Source organism: Bacillus rossius, chromosome 15, assembly GCF_032445375.1.
Source record: "Bacillus rossius redtenbacheri isolate Brsri chromosome 15, Brsri_v3, whole genome shotgun sequence".
Taxonomy (NCBI): Eukaryota; Metazoa; Arthropoda; class Insecta; order Phasmatodea; family Bacillidae; genus Bacillus; species Bacillus rossius.
This window is the reverse complement of record NC_086342.1, coordinates 21,980,245-21,997,164: the sequence shown is the minus strand read 5'-3', so window position 1 is coordinate 21,997,164 and position 16,920 is coordinate 21,980,245. Positions and strand designations below refer to the sequence as shown.

General features: G+C 35.9%; 1 protein-coding gene across 1 annotated transcript in view; it reads right to left on the bottom strand.

Moving 5' to 3' along the window:
* Window positions 1-1,696: 1,696 nt before the first annotated feature.
* Window positions 1,697-16,920, bottom strand: part of LOC134539553 (probable sodium/potassium/calcium exchanger CG1090) — an 87,216-nt gene continuing 71,992 nt past the window's right edge. The window contains exons 4-10 of the mRNA XM_063381688.1: window positions 15,607-15,895; window positions 11,649-11,881; window positions 10,202-10,326; window positions 8,690-8,897; window positions 7,037-7,138; window positions 4,814-4,945; window positions 1,697-4,115 (exon numbers count right to left, since the gene is read on the bottom strand). Of these exons, the coding sequence (XP_063237758.1) occupies window positions 3,916-4,115; window positions 4,814-4,945; window positions 7,037-7,138; window positions 8,690-8,897; window positions 10,202-10,326; window positions 11,649-11,881; window positions 15,607-15,895 (1,289 nt within the window). The 3' untranslated portion in view covers window positions 1,697-3,915. The remainder of the gene's footprint in view (window positions 4,116-4,813; window positions 4,946-7,036; window positions 7,139-8,689; window positions 8,898-10,201; window positions 10,327-11,648; window positions 11,882-15,606; window positions 15,896-16,920) is intronic.

Below are 16,920 nucleotides of genomic sequence, written 5' to 3'. Positions count from 1 at the left end.
TATAATTGCATGTTAAAAGTATAATATCAATTGACCTAGTTAACTTCAGAGGTTATCTGTGTTGAATTTTTTTAACACACTTCATTTTATTTAATATTTTTCTTCAAATATTTTTCCTTAAATATATTAAATCCTACGAATACTAGTTATCTTGTCCAAATTTCAATGAAAGTATTCCCTCTGATTTGTGTTAAAATTGTTAGCAATTGTTCTAATGTTCATAGTTTACCAGACAAATAACATTTAAAAGCATTTAATGCTACTTACCTCATTATATTCATGACATACCTTAAATGTGCATCAAATCCCAAGGGTATGCATGCAGGATGCATAGAGGGAACAGAATTGTTGACGGACATAGGTTCGGAAATGCTCCTGTTTTATGCATGTTGTCTTGAAATACTCTGGATCCTTGTTATGTGAAATGCCATTATCGGTGATCATGTACATAATGTGTTGTATGTATGGTTGGTTGTGTATCCTTATGACTACATTCCACAGCTTGGTAACACATGCAAATTGCTTCAGCAGACAAAGCAGGGTTTTAAGAAATTGAATGTTGCCTAGCCACCGGCAATTTGGGGGGAAAAAAAAAGAAAAAAAAAAGCTTTTTGTTTGCACAGAAAATATGTCTTGTTCTTGTGTATTTTTTAAAACTTTGGTTAGTTGTAATTTATAGTAAGTATATACGTACTTACGTTGACAAACTGAGGGAGTTTCTCAAGTACTTGTAAATTCAGATTTATTAACAGGGAAAACTTATTTAAAAGGTATAATGATATTATGAATTAATAGATCACGTGCTACATTTTTCAAAACGTATTATGCAGAAAATTTTCTTAAAAGAGTTTTACTGTATTAATACAAGTTTAAATGAACGAACATGCTTGGAAAAGTGGTTTGGTAGTCCGTAACTTCATAAGGAAAAATATTCAAGTGCATTCAGATCTGCACCACGCCACCACAATATTATTTTTTCACTTTGCACAAGAAATGCTGTGTTGCTGTTTTATGTGTAAAAACAAGGTCTAATTGTGTTAATGATGCTTTTTAAGTAGAAGTGCTACTCTTACTGAAACCATTTTTGTGTGACATGTGACGCTATCTGTTGGGTGGGCCCATAACTACCAGCAGTAAATACTTGGCCGGGAGGTTCAAATCCAAGATGTTAGGTTAATAATGTTCATTTAACTACTTGACTACAACTTAGTAACAGATTTAAACTGTGAGAAAAACGTAATGCTGTGTTTTATAATAAGCATGTTCTGCATAAATTAGTAGGAGATGTAACATTTCTGGTATGCCACCGTAAAATATGTTGCTACCAAAATAAAGTAAATTATTTTTCACTGGTTTGTTAGCCTGTAGTAGCTTGTGCATTACTTCTCACAATCAATGTTAGTAGTAGCATATTATGAAAGCTACTATCTAGCAGGTAGGTTTTAAACTACTTCAAAAATCTAGGTCTCAGTCTGCATTTAAAATTTCTCCCCAATGTTTTTAAGTTCTAACATTCTGTATAAAAACATATTTTCTTTTAAATAGCACTCTTTTCAAGTGCAGCAAGTTTTGCTAAATTGCAATTGTGTTTTCGTTGATTTTGGTTAAATTTATTAATTTGACATAAGTATGTACAAATGTCAGTACAATATCTTAAATGATGGTGCTTTACAATGAAGTAATACCAATACATGTATGTGTTCACTGTTATATTTTTCATTCTTTTTAAAGTTTAACATCGTTCATAAAGCTTACATCACTCATAGCCTTTTAGGCAATTCACATTAAACAGTTTTAGAGAATTATTTGTAATATCATTACATGCCAATATGTTTAGCTACTAATTTTACTACGTATAAGAATTTTCTACATACATTTTTATTCCAGTTTATGACATATGTACATATACACAACTAATTAACATAATTCTTTTGTGAGGTTCACACATGATCATGGAAAATATACACATGAGTGTAACAATCTAACATTCTGTAGTTTTTTTTATTAGTACACATACTATCTACCAATTACACAAACAATGCTATGTTAGGGTCATTTTCATGTACATACAAATGCTTTCAGTTGCAATTTTTGTATGTATATTGTTCAAAGTTTAAGGCTATAAATTATTGTCTTCCGTTATCAGATAATTTCAAACAACTTCTTGTGAAGCTCATTGACATTACATAATTTCTTTCGTTATCACTCAACACATTCATCCTTATAAGATTAAGCATTTATTCCTTTCATAATCTATAATTATAGCTTTGTATGTTATGAAATGTTATATATAAATTTTATATCACACAATCAACACACATTTCTCCAGAGTAATTTTGAGATTACATACTTTGGTTTTGCTATTATAATAAATTAAGCTTACATAGAGTATCAAGTTTTTGGTAACACCATAATTCTGTAGTAACATTTTTTTATTTAATAAAATATACCAGCACCCTTACGGAAACTGGAACAAACAAAGAATTGTTAAGGCTAGTTCACATGCTGAAACAGGGCATACAGCTATGTAAGGTGTGACGTACACCAAGAATCGGTTCATTGACAATACTTTTCACAGCTGAAAGCACAAACACATAAACAGCTGATGCATTTTGGAGCACAAGCGAACTCTTCCAATTGGTTAGGTTAGCGTGGGGAAAAAAAACAACATCTAATTACAGAAAACAAAAATAAAATAAATTTAAATCTGTACACGCTAGCAAGAGCATAACTTGGTTTGAATACTGACAGTTATGAAATCATGAGTGAAAGTTTTGTGTCTTCATTATGATTTAGTACATCTGGGTTTACCTGTTTTTTTTTTTTGATTTGTTGTTTACAATCCTACCATCACCTGACCATACTTTTTCCACCATCTAAATAATCTCAAGTATCCCGGAAACATCTAACGTTCGTCACTTTATTTCCCTTTTTGAATATCCAGCAACACTTCTAAGGTTCAGACATTTAACATCCTGTGCTACATTTTTATAACTTCTCTCTTTTCCTAGAGTAGTCTACCCTCTTGAGATTAAGTGGTGGACTGCGAAGGAAGCTATGTATTGGATGGTTGTAAATCGTAGGTTCCCGTTGCTTTCAGACATGCAGTAACCAGTACACCGGCATGGGATGATGGGGAAGTTTAGTGCAGAAATAGTTCACTACAGCCCATCAGCACCTGAAAGGGTCAACGAGTCAAGTTGTTATAGATAGTTATACAGTTAAAGTGAAGAGCGGATGCATCCAAAAGCTGGAAATAATGCCTGCGCCGAACTGACGAGACTTCTGAAGTTTAATAAATTAACGGACACACCCATCTAAATACACAACTGCTAATAAATATTTACAGTTTACATTAGCTGATTCTGCTATTTACAAGCTCATTATTAACATATTAGTGGTGTATCAGTCCCAGGCTGTGATATAGAAGATTTGCAACTTATGATATGATTTGATTAAAAAATTTAGTTTTAACTAGCTAGTTTTTTGTGCAAATTGTATTTTTAATTACATGTTTTGTAATTTTTGACATATAAGAGTAATGTGTATTATCTGAGCATAAAACAAGTAGCAAAATAAGGGCTCCTTTTATTTTAATATTCGTTCAGCTTTGATATTACTATTGGTTTTCTATATAAAAATAATGCACTTTCTAATAAACCTGCATAAGACCATCATGAGCTGCCTTCATAGATTTTTTCGGTTTTAATATGCAAAAGGTTTTTTTTTTTATTTGCTTTAGTTTCAATGAGCTCGTATTGTTTTACCTATATATTTACAAATGTACATATATTTATTTAAATCCAGCACAATAATTTTTTTTTTGTTTTTACAAACTTTACACCTAGATTTATAATACTGTGAACAGCTAAACAAAACTCCTGCACACACAAGTCTCATAGTTTAGTGCAAATCTTAGTAGTCTGTTGGACATTCAAGAGGGTTTAGGTTTCCAAATACATTTAGCTCGTAAAGACTAGCAAAAGTGATAAACAGCAGGTACCAACCCAACAGGATAAAACCATATTTTTTATCAAGTTTCCAGCCATTGAGATGAGTTGTCACCACAAGGAAAAGAATTGTTGACAGAAGAGAAAGTGTTGAATATGTCAAACCTGAAAAAGAAAAAAAGAATGTTTTAAAAAAATTCCGATGTGCAATTTTTAACAACATTTTTATTCCATCCATTATCAATCTGTAAGTTGCAAAACCAACAACAGACAAGGCAATTAAAAAAATAAATTTTCATCCTTTTTCTAATTTTATGAATGGATAAATATTATCCCTTTAAACATGGAGCTGGTGTTAGGAGATTTGGCTATAAATCACACATTCAGTGCCTGAAAGTAAGTGTCATCAAATATTGTAATAGGACAATATGGGAAAAACTGGCCAATTAGCATTGGCGAAGTGCGAGTCACATTTTGCATTTCTTTTAAGCTATTTTACACTCCACACCGCCAAATGCCACCGTGACTGCTGGCCAGTTCACCCACCGTATATCACCGCATTCTTTACTTGCTGAATAGCCACCACCTCTGAACTACATGGTGTTTCAAGAGAGACTATGTAAATCACTTTACTGACGAAAGGGGTTCCGGAAAGAGTCTAGTAAATATGGAATAAACCTAATAATTTAAAAAATTTGCAAGTGCTGTGCACTTGAATTGTGATTTCCAATAAGTAAAGTCTTTTACGTGGTCTCGTAATCAAATAGATTGGGGTCATATTATATTCAGAGTCGCACTACAGTATTTAAAATGCATAACAAATTTAAGCTAAAAACGTATAATTTACTGTGATGTGTCTTTACCTTTGCTGTAAACATTGACGTGACTTCCTGGTTTAACGATGGCTGTCTGCATAAACCACGGCAGTCCCAAGCAGACGAGGATGTCAAAAACGTTGCTTCCCACAGCGTTTGAAACTGCCATGTCACCATAACCTGAGGTTGGAAAAAAAAAACTGTGAGTAATCTATGTGAATAAAAATTAAAATGTTTGTTCGTTCAAAATCTTAAATCTCCTAAAGTTCTTCACAGATTGCTTTGAAATTTTGACACAATGTTGCATTCGAATACGTGCGTGTTTTATATACCTATGACATACCTGCGACAGGTAAAAAAAATATAAAAAATATATATATGAATGCTTGTGTGTTCGTCTTCCGTTTTGTAAAGATATAGATATGAAGATAATAGAGAGAAAGTGAGAGGAAGATATGCAGATATATAGAGAGCGAGGGATATATAGATAGATGTAGATATATAGATATATACATGGAAAGATAGAGAGAGATGCCTTGTATGTGTGTACCAACTTCAAACAAATAACAAAAAATTGAAAGAGGCATAGCAACGTATGCCGGGCATTTGCTCGTGTTTTATCTAAAGTTATGTATATTTATGATTCTTATGCATCAAAATGCATTGCCAAGCTCTTAACTTATAGCAAGTTGGCAGTGTGGCAACAAACTGGAGAAAAACCTTGAATTCTTGGGGAATTAAGTAAGTGGACAGAAATTTTTTATTTTTATTTAATGTTGAACGGGAAACTACACTACCTAAAGTTAAGGTAATTGGCGACATAATGCTGCACAGTCGATAACTTGAGCTAACCACTGCAGTGTTGTGTTATCTTTAACCACCGGTCAAAGAGATTCAATTGCCAGACATGAGAGTCTACTGGCCAGCTTTCTAACAGCCAATTGTAGTGATTTTGCTAGTTTTTTTTTTTTAATTTTTGTAAAGTAAAACCATTTGCCTGTGATATATCCAATATTATGTAGTTTGTTGTTTTGTTATCGCGTACTAATTACCATATAGAGAGTACCTACGTTAAAAGACTGCGACTGATATAATTTGTTTGGGTTTTTTTAATTGATGCTTGTTAGGGAATACAGATTTCTAAACGTTAAAAATAAAGAAATTAATTTATAAAATTCGGAAAACACAGGAATTGTACGATTCAAATTCTGTTATAACCACGGATCCGTATTTAAGATGTTGCAGGCCCCAGCTCAATCTTTTTTAAAAATTGAAACTTCTTCACAGCCAATAGGGTAAATCAAGGCGGTGATGTCATTAGAGCGTAATGAAAGTGTAATGCCTAGAGGGTAATGATTGTGAGTGGGGCGCTTGATGGTGGAGAAGTGCGATGGCTGCATTATAGCACACTTGCATACTTGTGCACTAGCTCTCTTGATCATTTGCACACTAAACATGTTCATAGACATTCTTATACCTCTATCTGTTTAAGTTTCACTTCTAATGTGAATGGTGGCCATGCATCCATGCGTGTGCGTGTGTTTTTTTTTCCCTTGTGCGCTTGCCTCCAGTGATACGCAACATGAGACAGCGGTTACCGACTTGACGCTTACTGTTACGTCTGCACGTGATCCTTAACCACCCTATGGGTTGCGATCCTCGTTGCCCCCAAAACACCGCAGTTTGCGTACTGCACGACCAACGACTTGATGTAAGCTTTTGGACATACGCCATTGCTAAGCACTTTTTCTGTAGAAGAAAACTAAAAAATACCCAAAAGACAAAAAAAAAAAAAAATTTTTTTCCGTTCTCTTCTGTTTTGGAAAACTATCGTGTTTTTTTCGTTTTGTCGTGTTTTTGTCTCGTTTCAACTGTTGTGCTGAATTTTTTTGGTTTCAATATTTTTGTGCTGTCATTTGTAGGGTTTTTTTTTTTTTTTTTTCATTCTCTTAGTCTATTTTTCTTTGTTGACCATATTCTTGTTATGGAATATTATGTGGTGTTTATATCCTGTTGACAACAGCAATTTTTTGCTTAATTTGTTTGTTTTTTTGTCTTTTGGGTATTTTTTTTAGTTTTCTTCTACAGAAAAAGTGCTTTAGCAATGGCACATATGTCCAAAAGCTTACATCAAGTCATGCACTCCCATTGCACAAATATTTCAAAGATACGACCAGCAACGTAACCTCTCACACACTTCTGGCCTCCTGCCCGCTGCCACGGCTGCCAACTTAAGATATTCTGCACCGCGATGCCAGACGTCACAGTTACCTTCCTTGACCACGGCCAGGCTGGAGAGGGCATCCGGCACGCTCACGCCGGCCGCCACGAACGTCAGACCCATCACGGTGTCTGGGATGCCCAGCGTGCTGCCTGCAACACACACTCACACTGGTGCGTCTCGCTGCTCTTCCAACAACCTTATCATGGGCGTCGCAACCGTGGAGGGGGGGGGGGAGATTGTGGTAATGGGAGATCGTGGTAATGTGAGCACTTTTTAATTATATCTTTGTGTAAAATCAAAATCAGGTCCGATACCGAATACAGATATGTTAACTGTGTTTTTACAAATTTGTTCTCTGAGAATATTTTTTTATAAAAAATAAATTATATATTGCAACCAACTATAATAAGAATATTTAGGAAAGAAAAATGCCTAAAAACCACCTTTTTGCACCTTCAAACCCCAAATTTTCCCGGGGGAGGACCCCCGGACCCCTTGCTTTTTTCCAGGGGATGGATATTCATCAATATTAAATCAATTGAAGTCCCCCCCCCCCCCCCCCCCCATAAAATATATCCTTGCAACACCCATGACCTTATGTTTGCACTTGGAAACTTCTTTCCTGAGGGGGGCTACAATTTTGGAGCGTTAACGAAAATTCCGATCGCACGAGAGGAATAGTTAGGCACGTGGTGGGGAACCAGTAGAGGAAGAGAAGGCGGGTGAGAGGTAGAAATGATGCTGTGTACTTGCAAACTTGCATGCTTTATCACTTTCCTACTTGGACTCTCATACGTGCACAATTGCATACTTTATACTTGTATACTTTCACACTTGCATAATAGCATAATTTAAGTTAGCCTACTTGCATATATATATATATATATATATATATATATATATATATATATATATATATATATATATATATATATATATATATGTACTGCGACCTCACCCGAAGAGAATTGTTTCCTATACCTAATATTAGAATAAGCAAAAAGTTATTTTTTATAGGCTATTTCAAGTTTTTTTTACTGGTTACCTATATTTTGAGTACCTATATGATCTTTCAAAACTCTGTTAGTAATTGGTAAAGTCAAGATTTTATAGTTTTATTTTAAGGCCAGTTTTGTTTTTAAAACAGGATATTTTGGTGTTATTCTTTTTATTTTTATGAGCTGTATTTATTCATTTATAAAGATAGCACTATTTTCAACAAATACAACACTTACTTGTTCAATGATGCTTACTTTACTAAAACAGTGTCATTGTGACAGATACATGATGCACTTTTACAATATAATAATTTGCATTAAGCATGTCAAACTATTGGAAACAAAACAAATAAAAGTTGCATTAGAAAAAAAAATGCAAAATATTTTACAATCTATTAAGTACATAAATTTTGGTACAAACGCCATGCTAAATAATTTACATTCATATCATTTGATACATTCAAAGATTTTTTTGTAATCCGAGATAAGTAAATTAAATTAGCTGATTATAATGATTTTTTGTTGCATTTCAGTGCTTTATGGTATATTAAATTGTATTTCTGTTTATATGATGTATTGATATGCTTTTTGGTGTAATTTTGGCTTAATTGCAATTTACCATATAATATTGTCCCTTGTAATTGGTGGTGTGCTGAAGTGTTCCCTATCCAGTTAGTATCTTATCATCAAAAATACACTCACCTACAATCGTAATCATCCACACCATTATGTAGGAGTAGAACGATATCCAAACCATGGAAACCATGAAGGTGAAGAGATACCACTGCTTCCACTTTTCTTTCTTGCAGTCGGGCATCGTCACTCGGCAGACTGCGTGGATGGGCACAGTCACCACCCACGACACTTTGGCCAGCAGCCCTCCGTCCGTGGGCATCACCATCGGAGAAACCTTCGACAAACCAGTTCACAGTCTTAGGAAGTACCTCTGACGATACACTGTTTAGACACTGTTGCACATAGCCATCAACAGTTCATGTAATGTGCATACATTATAACAACTAACAGTTTTAACGGCGATGGTTCTTAAAAGTCGGGACTTGAATGGAAGTAAACATTCAACTATATAGCTTATATTGTTCTACTAATGCTGAAGAATTATTGCACATGCTTATTTTGATGAATTTTCAGACAAAACGTATGTTCATCAGTATGTACAGTCCTAGCAAGTCATGTACAACATTTCATCTCCTGAAAGTTTAAGTTCAGCATTTGTGCGAATTAGAAAAAAATGGATGAGAATTAAAGGAAAACTTCATCGATATAGATATAAAAAATTGAGGAAGTATGCACGAGTGCAAGTATGTGAGAATTGAAGTGTACTAATTAGCAGGTGTGCTATAATGTAAAATATTCCATTGAGCACCCCACTCCTGCACCCCCTTTTGATCGTGGCACCTTTTTTTTTTTCGTTTGAGCTTTACACTTTTGTTGCACTCTGTTGGCTATGCTCTGTCACCTCTACTTACCCTTCTTTCAAAAAATTACATCACTGCAGGTGAAACCGAGCCGCAATTTGTCTAACACACGCTATGCTCACAATGTTTGCTACATGAGTAAAATATAGCTAGCTGCGTCTCAGGTGTCACTGGCCACAGCAAGCTGTGTCGCGCTTTGTTGGCAATTTGCGACATTGCCGGGTGTTTGGTTCTTGCGTATTTCTCTAAATGTTGCTGACTTCACACATGCGCAGATAACCAAAAACATTTGTTTTCACGCTGAATTTTGCCGTACTTCTGAGTTTTCTTTTTATGAAGTTTAATTTCTCTCAGTATTGTACTTTAAATAGCCATGTCGATGAAAAAGTCATTGAAAGATTACGAAAATATCCATGTTTATGGAAGAATATAGAATGCAGGAAAATGCCTGGGATTTGATTTCAAGGGAATGCTATCACATTGAGTTGTATTTTTTTTTCTGAAATAATCCATAAATTTGGTTTTGTCCTCAGAAGAAGCTGCATCATCAGATTACGAAAATCTTCAAATTATTTTCTTTTTAGATTAACTTCATGGTCCATTTCTTTTTACGTTTACATACATACTATTAGAGCCAGAAGAATATTATCATTGTCGGAATGTCACTCAAATCCCAAATTCCAAGCGAACTAGACTATCCTATCTGGCCTCCTGGTGCAGCGAACACAGAGTTAGCTTTCTGTGAGCCTCGGCCTAAAAGCACGTGTGCCGAACTCACCTCTTCTCCTTGAGACTCCCTGGACTTGTAGTACTCAGCACTTGCAGGGGGCGGAGGCACCGGAGGGGGGCCAGCTCCCGGCTGCATCTGGGCTGCGGTCGCACTTTCCATGGGCTGCTGCGACCCTGCGGGGCAGAGCACTGTGACCACCGGATCTGGCTTCGGAAAATTAAAAAAAAAATACAGATTGGTAATTCCAAATGAAATCACAAAGGTGTGGTTGCTTGACCATTTTAGAAAAAATTTAATTTTCTTTTACCAAATGAAGTCCTGTCAATAATTAGCTCAAAACTATTTTTATTTTATTTTTATGTCCCACCATTTTGAATCAGGGCTCGATTTTCTTAAATTCTGTGTGCAGAAACGGGGCCTTGTAGAGGTTTTGACTAATGTTCATTGTTGGCCTTGACTAAAAGATAGAAGTTTCTTACATTTGCTGATAAAAAGAGAACCTTCTAGGCTTACATATAATTTACAAAAATATATTAAATAAATTCTGAAAAACTAACTAAAATGACCTTGAAATGTGCCAAAATATTGAACATTTGCAGCATTTTTCATTACCTTTTAAGATGACTTGGGATTGAAACCACAAGACCAAAAGATCTGTGTAATAACTACGGCTAGAACACTTTCCAGCTGTGTCGAGTTAAAGTATGAGTTTTAACCCCTTGCTTTTTTTGGTTTAGCATCAAATTTTCAAAATTTTCCACTTTTGCTAATTCAAGGTCAAATATTTTGATAAGGGTGACCAGATAAAAATTTTCTGTTAATGCCAAAAAATACTTCTATTAGTGCTTATCAAAATGTGCAGTGCTAGGAGAAGTAAAAGCTTGTTAGTCCGTATTGCTTTTGAACATGGCCGTGCCAGGTTAAATATTTTACTTGATCATTATACGTCAATAAAGTTTTAATTGGAAAACTGGGAAGAAATTAATGTATCATACAATGATATTTAACAAAGGTTGTAATAAGTTACTCTATGACTGTAAACACAGTGATGTGTAACCCACTATAAAACAGGAATCCACGACCAGGGTGGGGGGGAAGAACAACTAAATGCAAGCAACCCGATATAAATTACTAAGTATAATTTCTTGATGCCTTCAGATGTCACAGATAGCGCTAAATAAATAGTAGACATAGAAAGATGTTTCCTTATAGCTATAGAGCTACAAAATTCTTGGTTCTTTGTTTGTCAAAATGAACTCCACTCACTTGTACAAAAATTCAAAATAATAACATACGTACTGCCTTTTCTGTTATTTTGCAAATATTGAGACATTAATTTCCGACAGGGATATGAATGTCTTTAATTTCGGGTTGGGTGTCACTTCGACTGGGGATTGGCGCTGAATTGCAGAACGTGTCGAACCAAATTATGGCGACAGTGTTTAACTCCGGGGGGATTGGACCCCGAGTCCAGGCCATGTTCGAGGGCACTCACTAGGCTCCACGCTGAAGTTGAGGGTGTTCTCCGGCGGGGGGCTGGCCGTGTAGCTGGGCCGGCGCGAGCGATCCTCGTCCAGGTGCTTGTAGGAAACCAGCGAGGACGACTCCTCGGGGAGCGGGCGCTTGCAGGGCACAGGCAGCGTCTGTGCCCAGCGCTCCAAGGGCGCGTTGAACTTCAGCACCACGCAGTACACTGCATACATCAGGAGCATCAATAGGGACTCACCCCTGCAAACGATTCGCCACACACACCCCCCCCCGACGTCTCAGCTCCCCTGCCGCCAACAACGCCCTCTCATCGTGCACTGCTTCGCCCTCGCACGGCACCTAAGCTTCAGACACATTACGTCACGCTTGTGGAATGTGGCTGATGCTTCATTGTGCTGTGCGGGACTGACTTAGCCATCCACAGTGATAGGTCTCTTATCTGGCACGGTTCTGTACCACTGCCATGCTGGACTGGGGCCATTTTGCCAAAGAAAAATATTATACAGTACAATTTTTTTTTGGCTAGTTTTAATAAAATTAATGTTGGTCTCCGAAAAATCATTACGGAAATGTGCTCGTAATACGGACCCTCTAGAAAACAGTAAACACCGTACTGAAATGAAAACGGACACTTACGATAAACTCTGAGCAAAATATAAATGCCGGCAGCTCAGTAATGAGACCCAGCAGACTGGATCAACAACCGGAATACACCAAAAAAAAAGTGAGTGAGTCTTTCAGTACTCACAAAAGAAGTGTAACATCTAACCATCATGTGTTTTCATGTAAATAACCGGAAAATACGAAAATTAATTTAGGATTCTTTAAAATACTGCTGAGCGTGATTAAATATATGAAATTTGTGTATTCAACTACATTTCTGGACGCTATTCACACGTAGATTCCGCACCCGCAGCTACATCAACTATCAAATCATTCGTTTCGCAGAACAAAAGTTTAAACTATATAATGAAACAGCTACGATAAAAAGCGAAATAAACTTTGAAAAAATACCAACCCTCAGCTTTGGACCTGAATTTCGACAAGTAATTTCATTAAAATACTGCCCATTTTGTTAAAATTCAGTAAATAGTTAACAACATAAAGTTTCCCTTTGGCTTTGTGAACTTTGGTCTACACCATTCACCAAAGATGACAGCACTGTGGTAACTCATATCTTTTCCATTCACGAAATTACCCCTACCAAATCTTGTACACTGAGAGCTAAGGTTTTACACATCAAAAATCTGAACGTAAGCGGCTCAATTGGTGTATATACAGAATGTGGCGGATTAAAGACCTTGCACTGTGTTTTGTAGCTACAACGTACTAAAGGTACCAGACATCTCGATAGCTGTCGGACAGACTAAAAATGCAAGAGCAAAAGAGAGATAATAAATGTATCCTCACCAGCCGACACACAAAGTTAATCTGTAAATGCTATGGCATTGCAGGGCACTCTTAAAGATGATTAAAAAAAATGAAAAATACAATGATGAACACTTCTTAAAGATTCTAAAATTTATATGATTGTACCATTTGAAGTGTCTGGAGTGTAACCATCCACTACTGACAGCATGCTGGCAAGATGTCTGGTTTATGTATGAAAGACATGTTATTGACAGTCATCTACTTTCATACTATTATATATATTTTTCACACATCATAAATATGTCATAAATGTATCCACGCATTAACTGACAGGTTGTAATCAGTGGCAGATGCAAGGTGAGTAGGGATAGGGTGGCTATATGAAAAAAATATATATTATGAAGTGATGACAGTATGTTAATGTGTGAGAAGAAAGTTTTTTTTAAGTAGATTTAAAAGAAATACTACCCATTGTAGTCATTACGTTGTAAATACACTTATAACAAAAATCTCAGACACAAATTTTAACGTAGAATTCTTAAATATAATGCGGAACGTGATAAGTACACAAATCATATTTTCAACTACATTTCTTGACACAAATCACACGTAGTTTCTGCACACGCCACTAGAATTTGTTGCCGGACCAGTTACGTCGACCACTGAATCATTTGATTAGCAGAGCGAAAGTTTAAAAGTATATAATGAAACGGCTCTGATAAAAGCTAAAAAGATTTGAAAAATATTCTAAATCCCAGCTTTGGACTTGATTTTCAACAAGGAATTTATTCAAATACTGTCCATCTTGTTAAAATTCATCAAACAGTTAATAAAATAAATTTGTTTTTGGCTTTGATTACTTTGGTTTGAGTCATCCACCACAGATGGCAGTACCATAGTTTCACATTTCCGTTCCTTTCACGAATTTGCTTTTACCAATTGCCACTTACATAATGTTGCACATTAATATGAGAGATTGCAGTGAAAGCTTTTTGCTATTTTGGGTGATGAAATGTGAGAGGTTACATTTCTAAAATCACAAACCACAACCGTATTGAGAATGATAATGTAACTATCCAAACCCCTTGTTTATTTAAAGTTTATTTAATACAAAAATTATTTTTTTAATTTTTATTTACTCATGAAATAAATGTGTACTTTGGAAAATATGATACACTTAAATCATCCTGTCATTTGATTAGTTTGCTTGATTTTAATGAGAGAGATAATTGGTGCCAAGTTCTTATTACATTAGAATACTTAATTCACAAGCCATTGGCAGTTGATACACAGAATGTTTTTTTTAGCAAATAGTAGAAGTACTTCGATGCATCTTTGTAAATAATTCTATAAATAATCACAAGTAAGTATCATTACCAAAATGCATGCCAATTGAACAGTGTGAAAAAAAATTGCTCAACATGTACCTATTTTGGGTAGGAGTTAAGACAGCTAATATACACATGTGAAGTAAGGTTCATGATCCTTTACCCAAGAATTCTCACCAACAAATGGAAAGAATTTGAAAGCAAACAGTTGACAAAGTGGTTTTATTTCCCGCCCCCCCAAAATGAAATTTTGCCTTTGCTCCTTTCTTATCTCAAAACCTTTTAAATTACATTTAAAAAAATATTTTTATTTGGAAAATTTTACTTATAAAAATCAGTTCACTATCAAAAATGGGTTTATCCCAGTATTCCACATTATCTTGTACAATTTGGGTCATCTTGCATTTGATTTATTTATAGGTTGTCACGTTTTACTCTGCCTTGCATTTGAATCGATATTAAAAATTGTGTTGGATTCGAGGTCATATTTTATTCTAAGTTGTCTTAAATTCTAATACTGTAAACTAAAAATATTGACATTTTGGAGTCAAATCCGTCGCTCGTAAATTCTGATGTCAATCCATCACTAGTTAAAATTAAGATCCTGCATGTAAGGGATCATGAACATAATAGCTGTAAAATGAATAATTATTGTCTCCAAAAAAAATAAGGTTTTATGTTATGTGCAAAACACTCTTACTGTTTATGAATTGAAATAATTACATAATAATCGGTAGGGTCATGTACATTTTGTGTCATTATTTGGAATGAGCAGGGCCGGCGCGTCCATATAGGCGAACTAGGCAACCGCCCAGGGCGCCAAGTAGCTGGGGGCGGCGCAGCACGACACATAACAGCTGATATAACATGTTTAACGATTATTGCAACTAAATGAAAATGGATTTTTGTTAACAGTTTGGAATGTTTATATTGATATAAGTAATAATTTAAAGTCCACGGTGACCTGTTTATGATTTGTAATAAGTAAAAAAGTAAAAAAAAAAAACACAAGCCTGCTTACATTTGATTGTTGACAAAATCTTAGGCTTACGTGATGTATTTTGAGGCAAGGAAAAATTTTTTTGGGTTGTCCGTCTGGGGGGGGTGGGGGTGGGGGGGGGGGGCAATAAGTTTTTTCGCCTAGGGCGCCAATTTACCTTGCACCGGCCCTGGGAATGAGGCTGGAATGAATACCATTACTTAACTGCATAGGTACTCATTGCACGAGAAAACAAAGTTAAATGCCCCACCGACGGATGTACTGACCAGGACACGCTGCGGTTGTTGATGGCGTACAGCATGACGAGGATGGCGATGCAGTAGAAGGTGCAGTCCCGGATGAGCGGCCACCAGTTGAGGTGGCACACGGTCGGGGCGAACAGCCCGCACAGCGCGATCACGAACATGATGTTGAACACGGCCGAGCCGATCACGCCGCTCACGCCGATGTCGTCCTTGGCGAAGAACACGCCGATGACGACCGTGGCCAGCTCCGGGGCCGACGAGCCCGCCGCCATGAAGGTGGCCCCCGCCACGTCCGGCGTCAGCTTCAGCTCTTCCCGACAACAACAACGACGACAACATTGTTAGGGTGAACTCTCACACAACACGTTGATTTTATTTATTTATTTATTTATTTATTCAATTTTTGTTCTGTAGATCCCATATGGAGGTAAGGACTCCGTAATATAGAACAAATCAATTAATACAAATATACAGCAGTGCAACAACAGGGGGGGGGGAGCAAGGGTATTTTGCCCCCCCCCCTTCTGAAACCTTGAAGTGGGGGCAAATGGGGGCAAAGAAAGTGCTGTGTAATCAATTTGTAGGTATTAAAACTGCTTAAATAGCACCATTTTCCACCTCGAAATACAAATTTTCCAGGGGGAGGACCCCCGGACCCCCGCTTCAATAGTGGGGGATCGATGATTCTTTATAAAAAGGTATATTGCCCCCCCCCCCCTTTTGGAAATTTATACATATATACAAACAAACTGTACAACCACAAAAACTAAATATTACAGAGTACTTTTACATTTCAAAAGTAAGAAAGAGAGATTAAAAAAAAAAGCATGGGTACATAAAAAAGAACATGGGTACATAAGAAATTGTATAAACTGAAGTCTAAAGCCCAGAGTGAAGAGTTAGTTTACAAAACTCAATTTTTTTCTCCTCGTTTTGTGATGTATTTAAATAAAATTTACCAGAGTTTAGTTTTCTTATTTGTTATTAGGTCAAAGAATTCTATCAGAGAGTAGGAAGGATGTTCTAACAGAACATGTTTGATTGTTCTTTTGAATATAGGTAAATCGGTTATATTTGTGACATTTTGTGGCAATAAGTTGTAAATTTTTATGCCTATGTAATTTCTTCATTTCCCCATCACTTATACATACATTATAGTTAAAATACATTTCTGTAAATTTAACACTATACCTCCTTTGCATTGGTTGTTCTGCCGGAAATATTTTCAACAGATATTCACTTAATGTGATACTTGTAAATGGGTTTAAAAAATTCACACTAGTTATTATAGTAATTATCACTTGCATGCAGGGGCGCAACAACTAAATTTCCGAA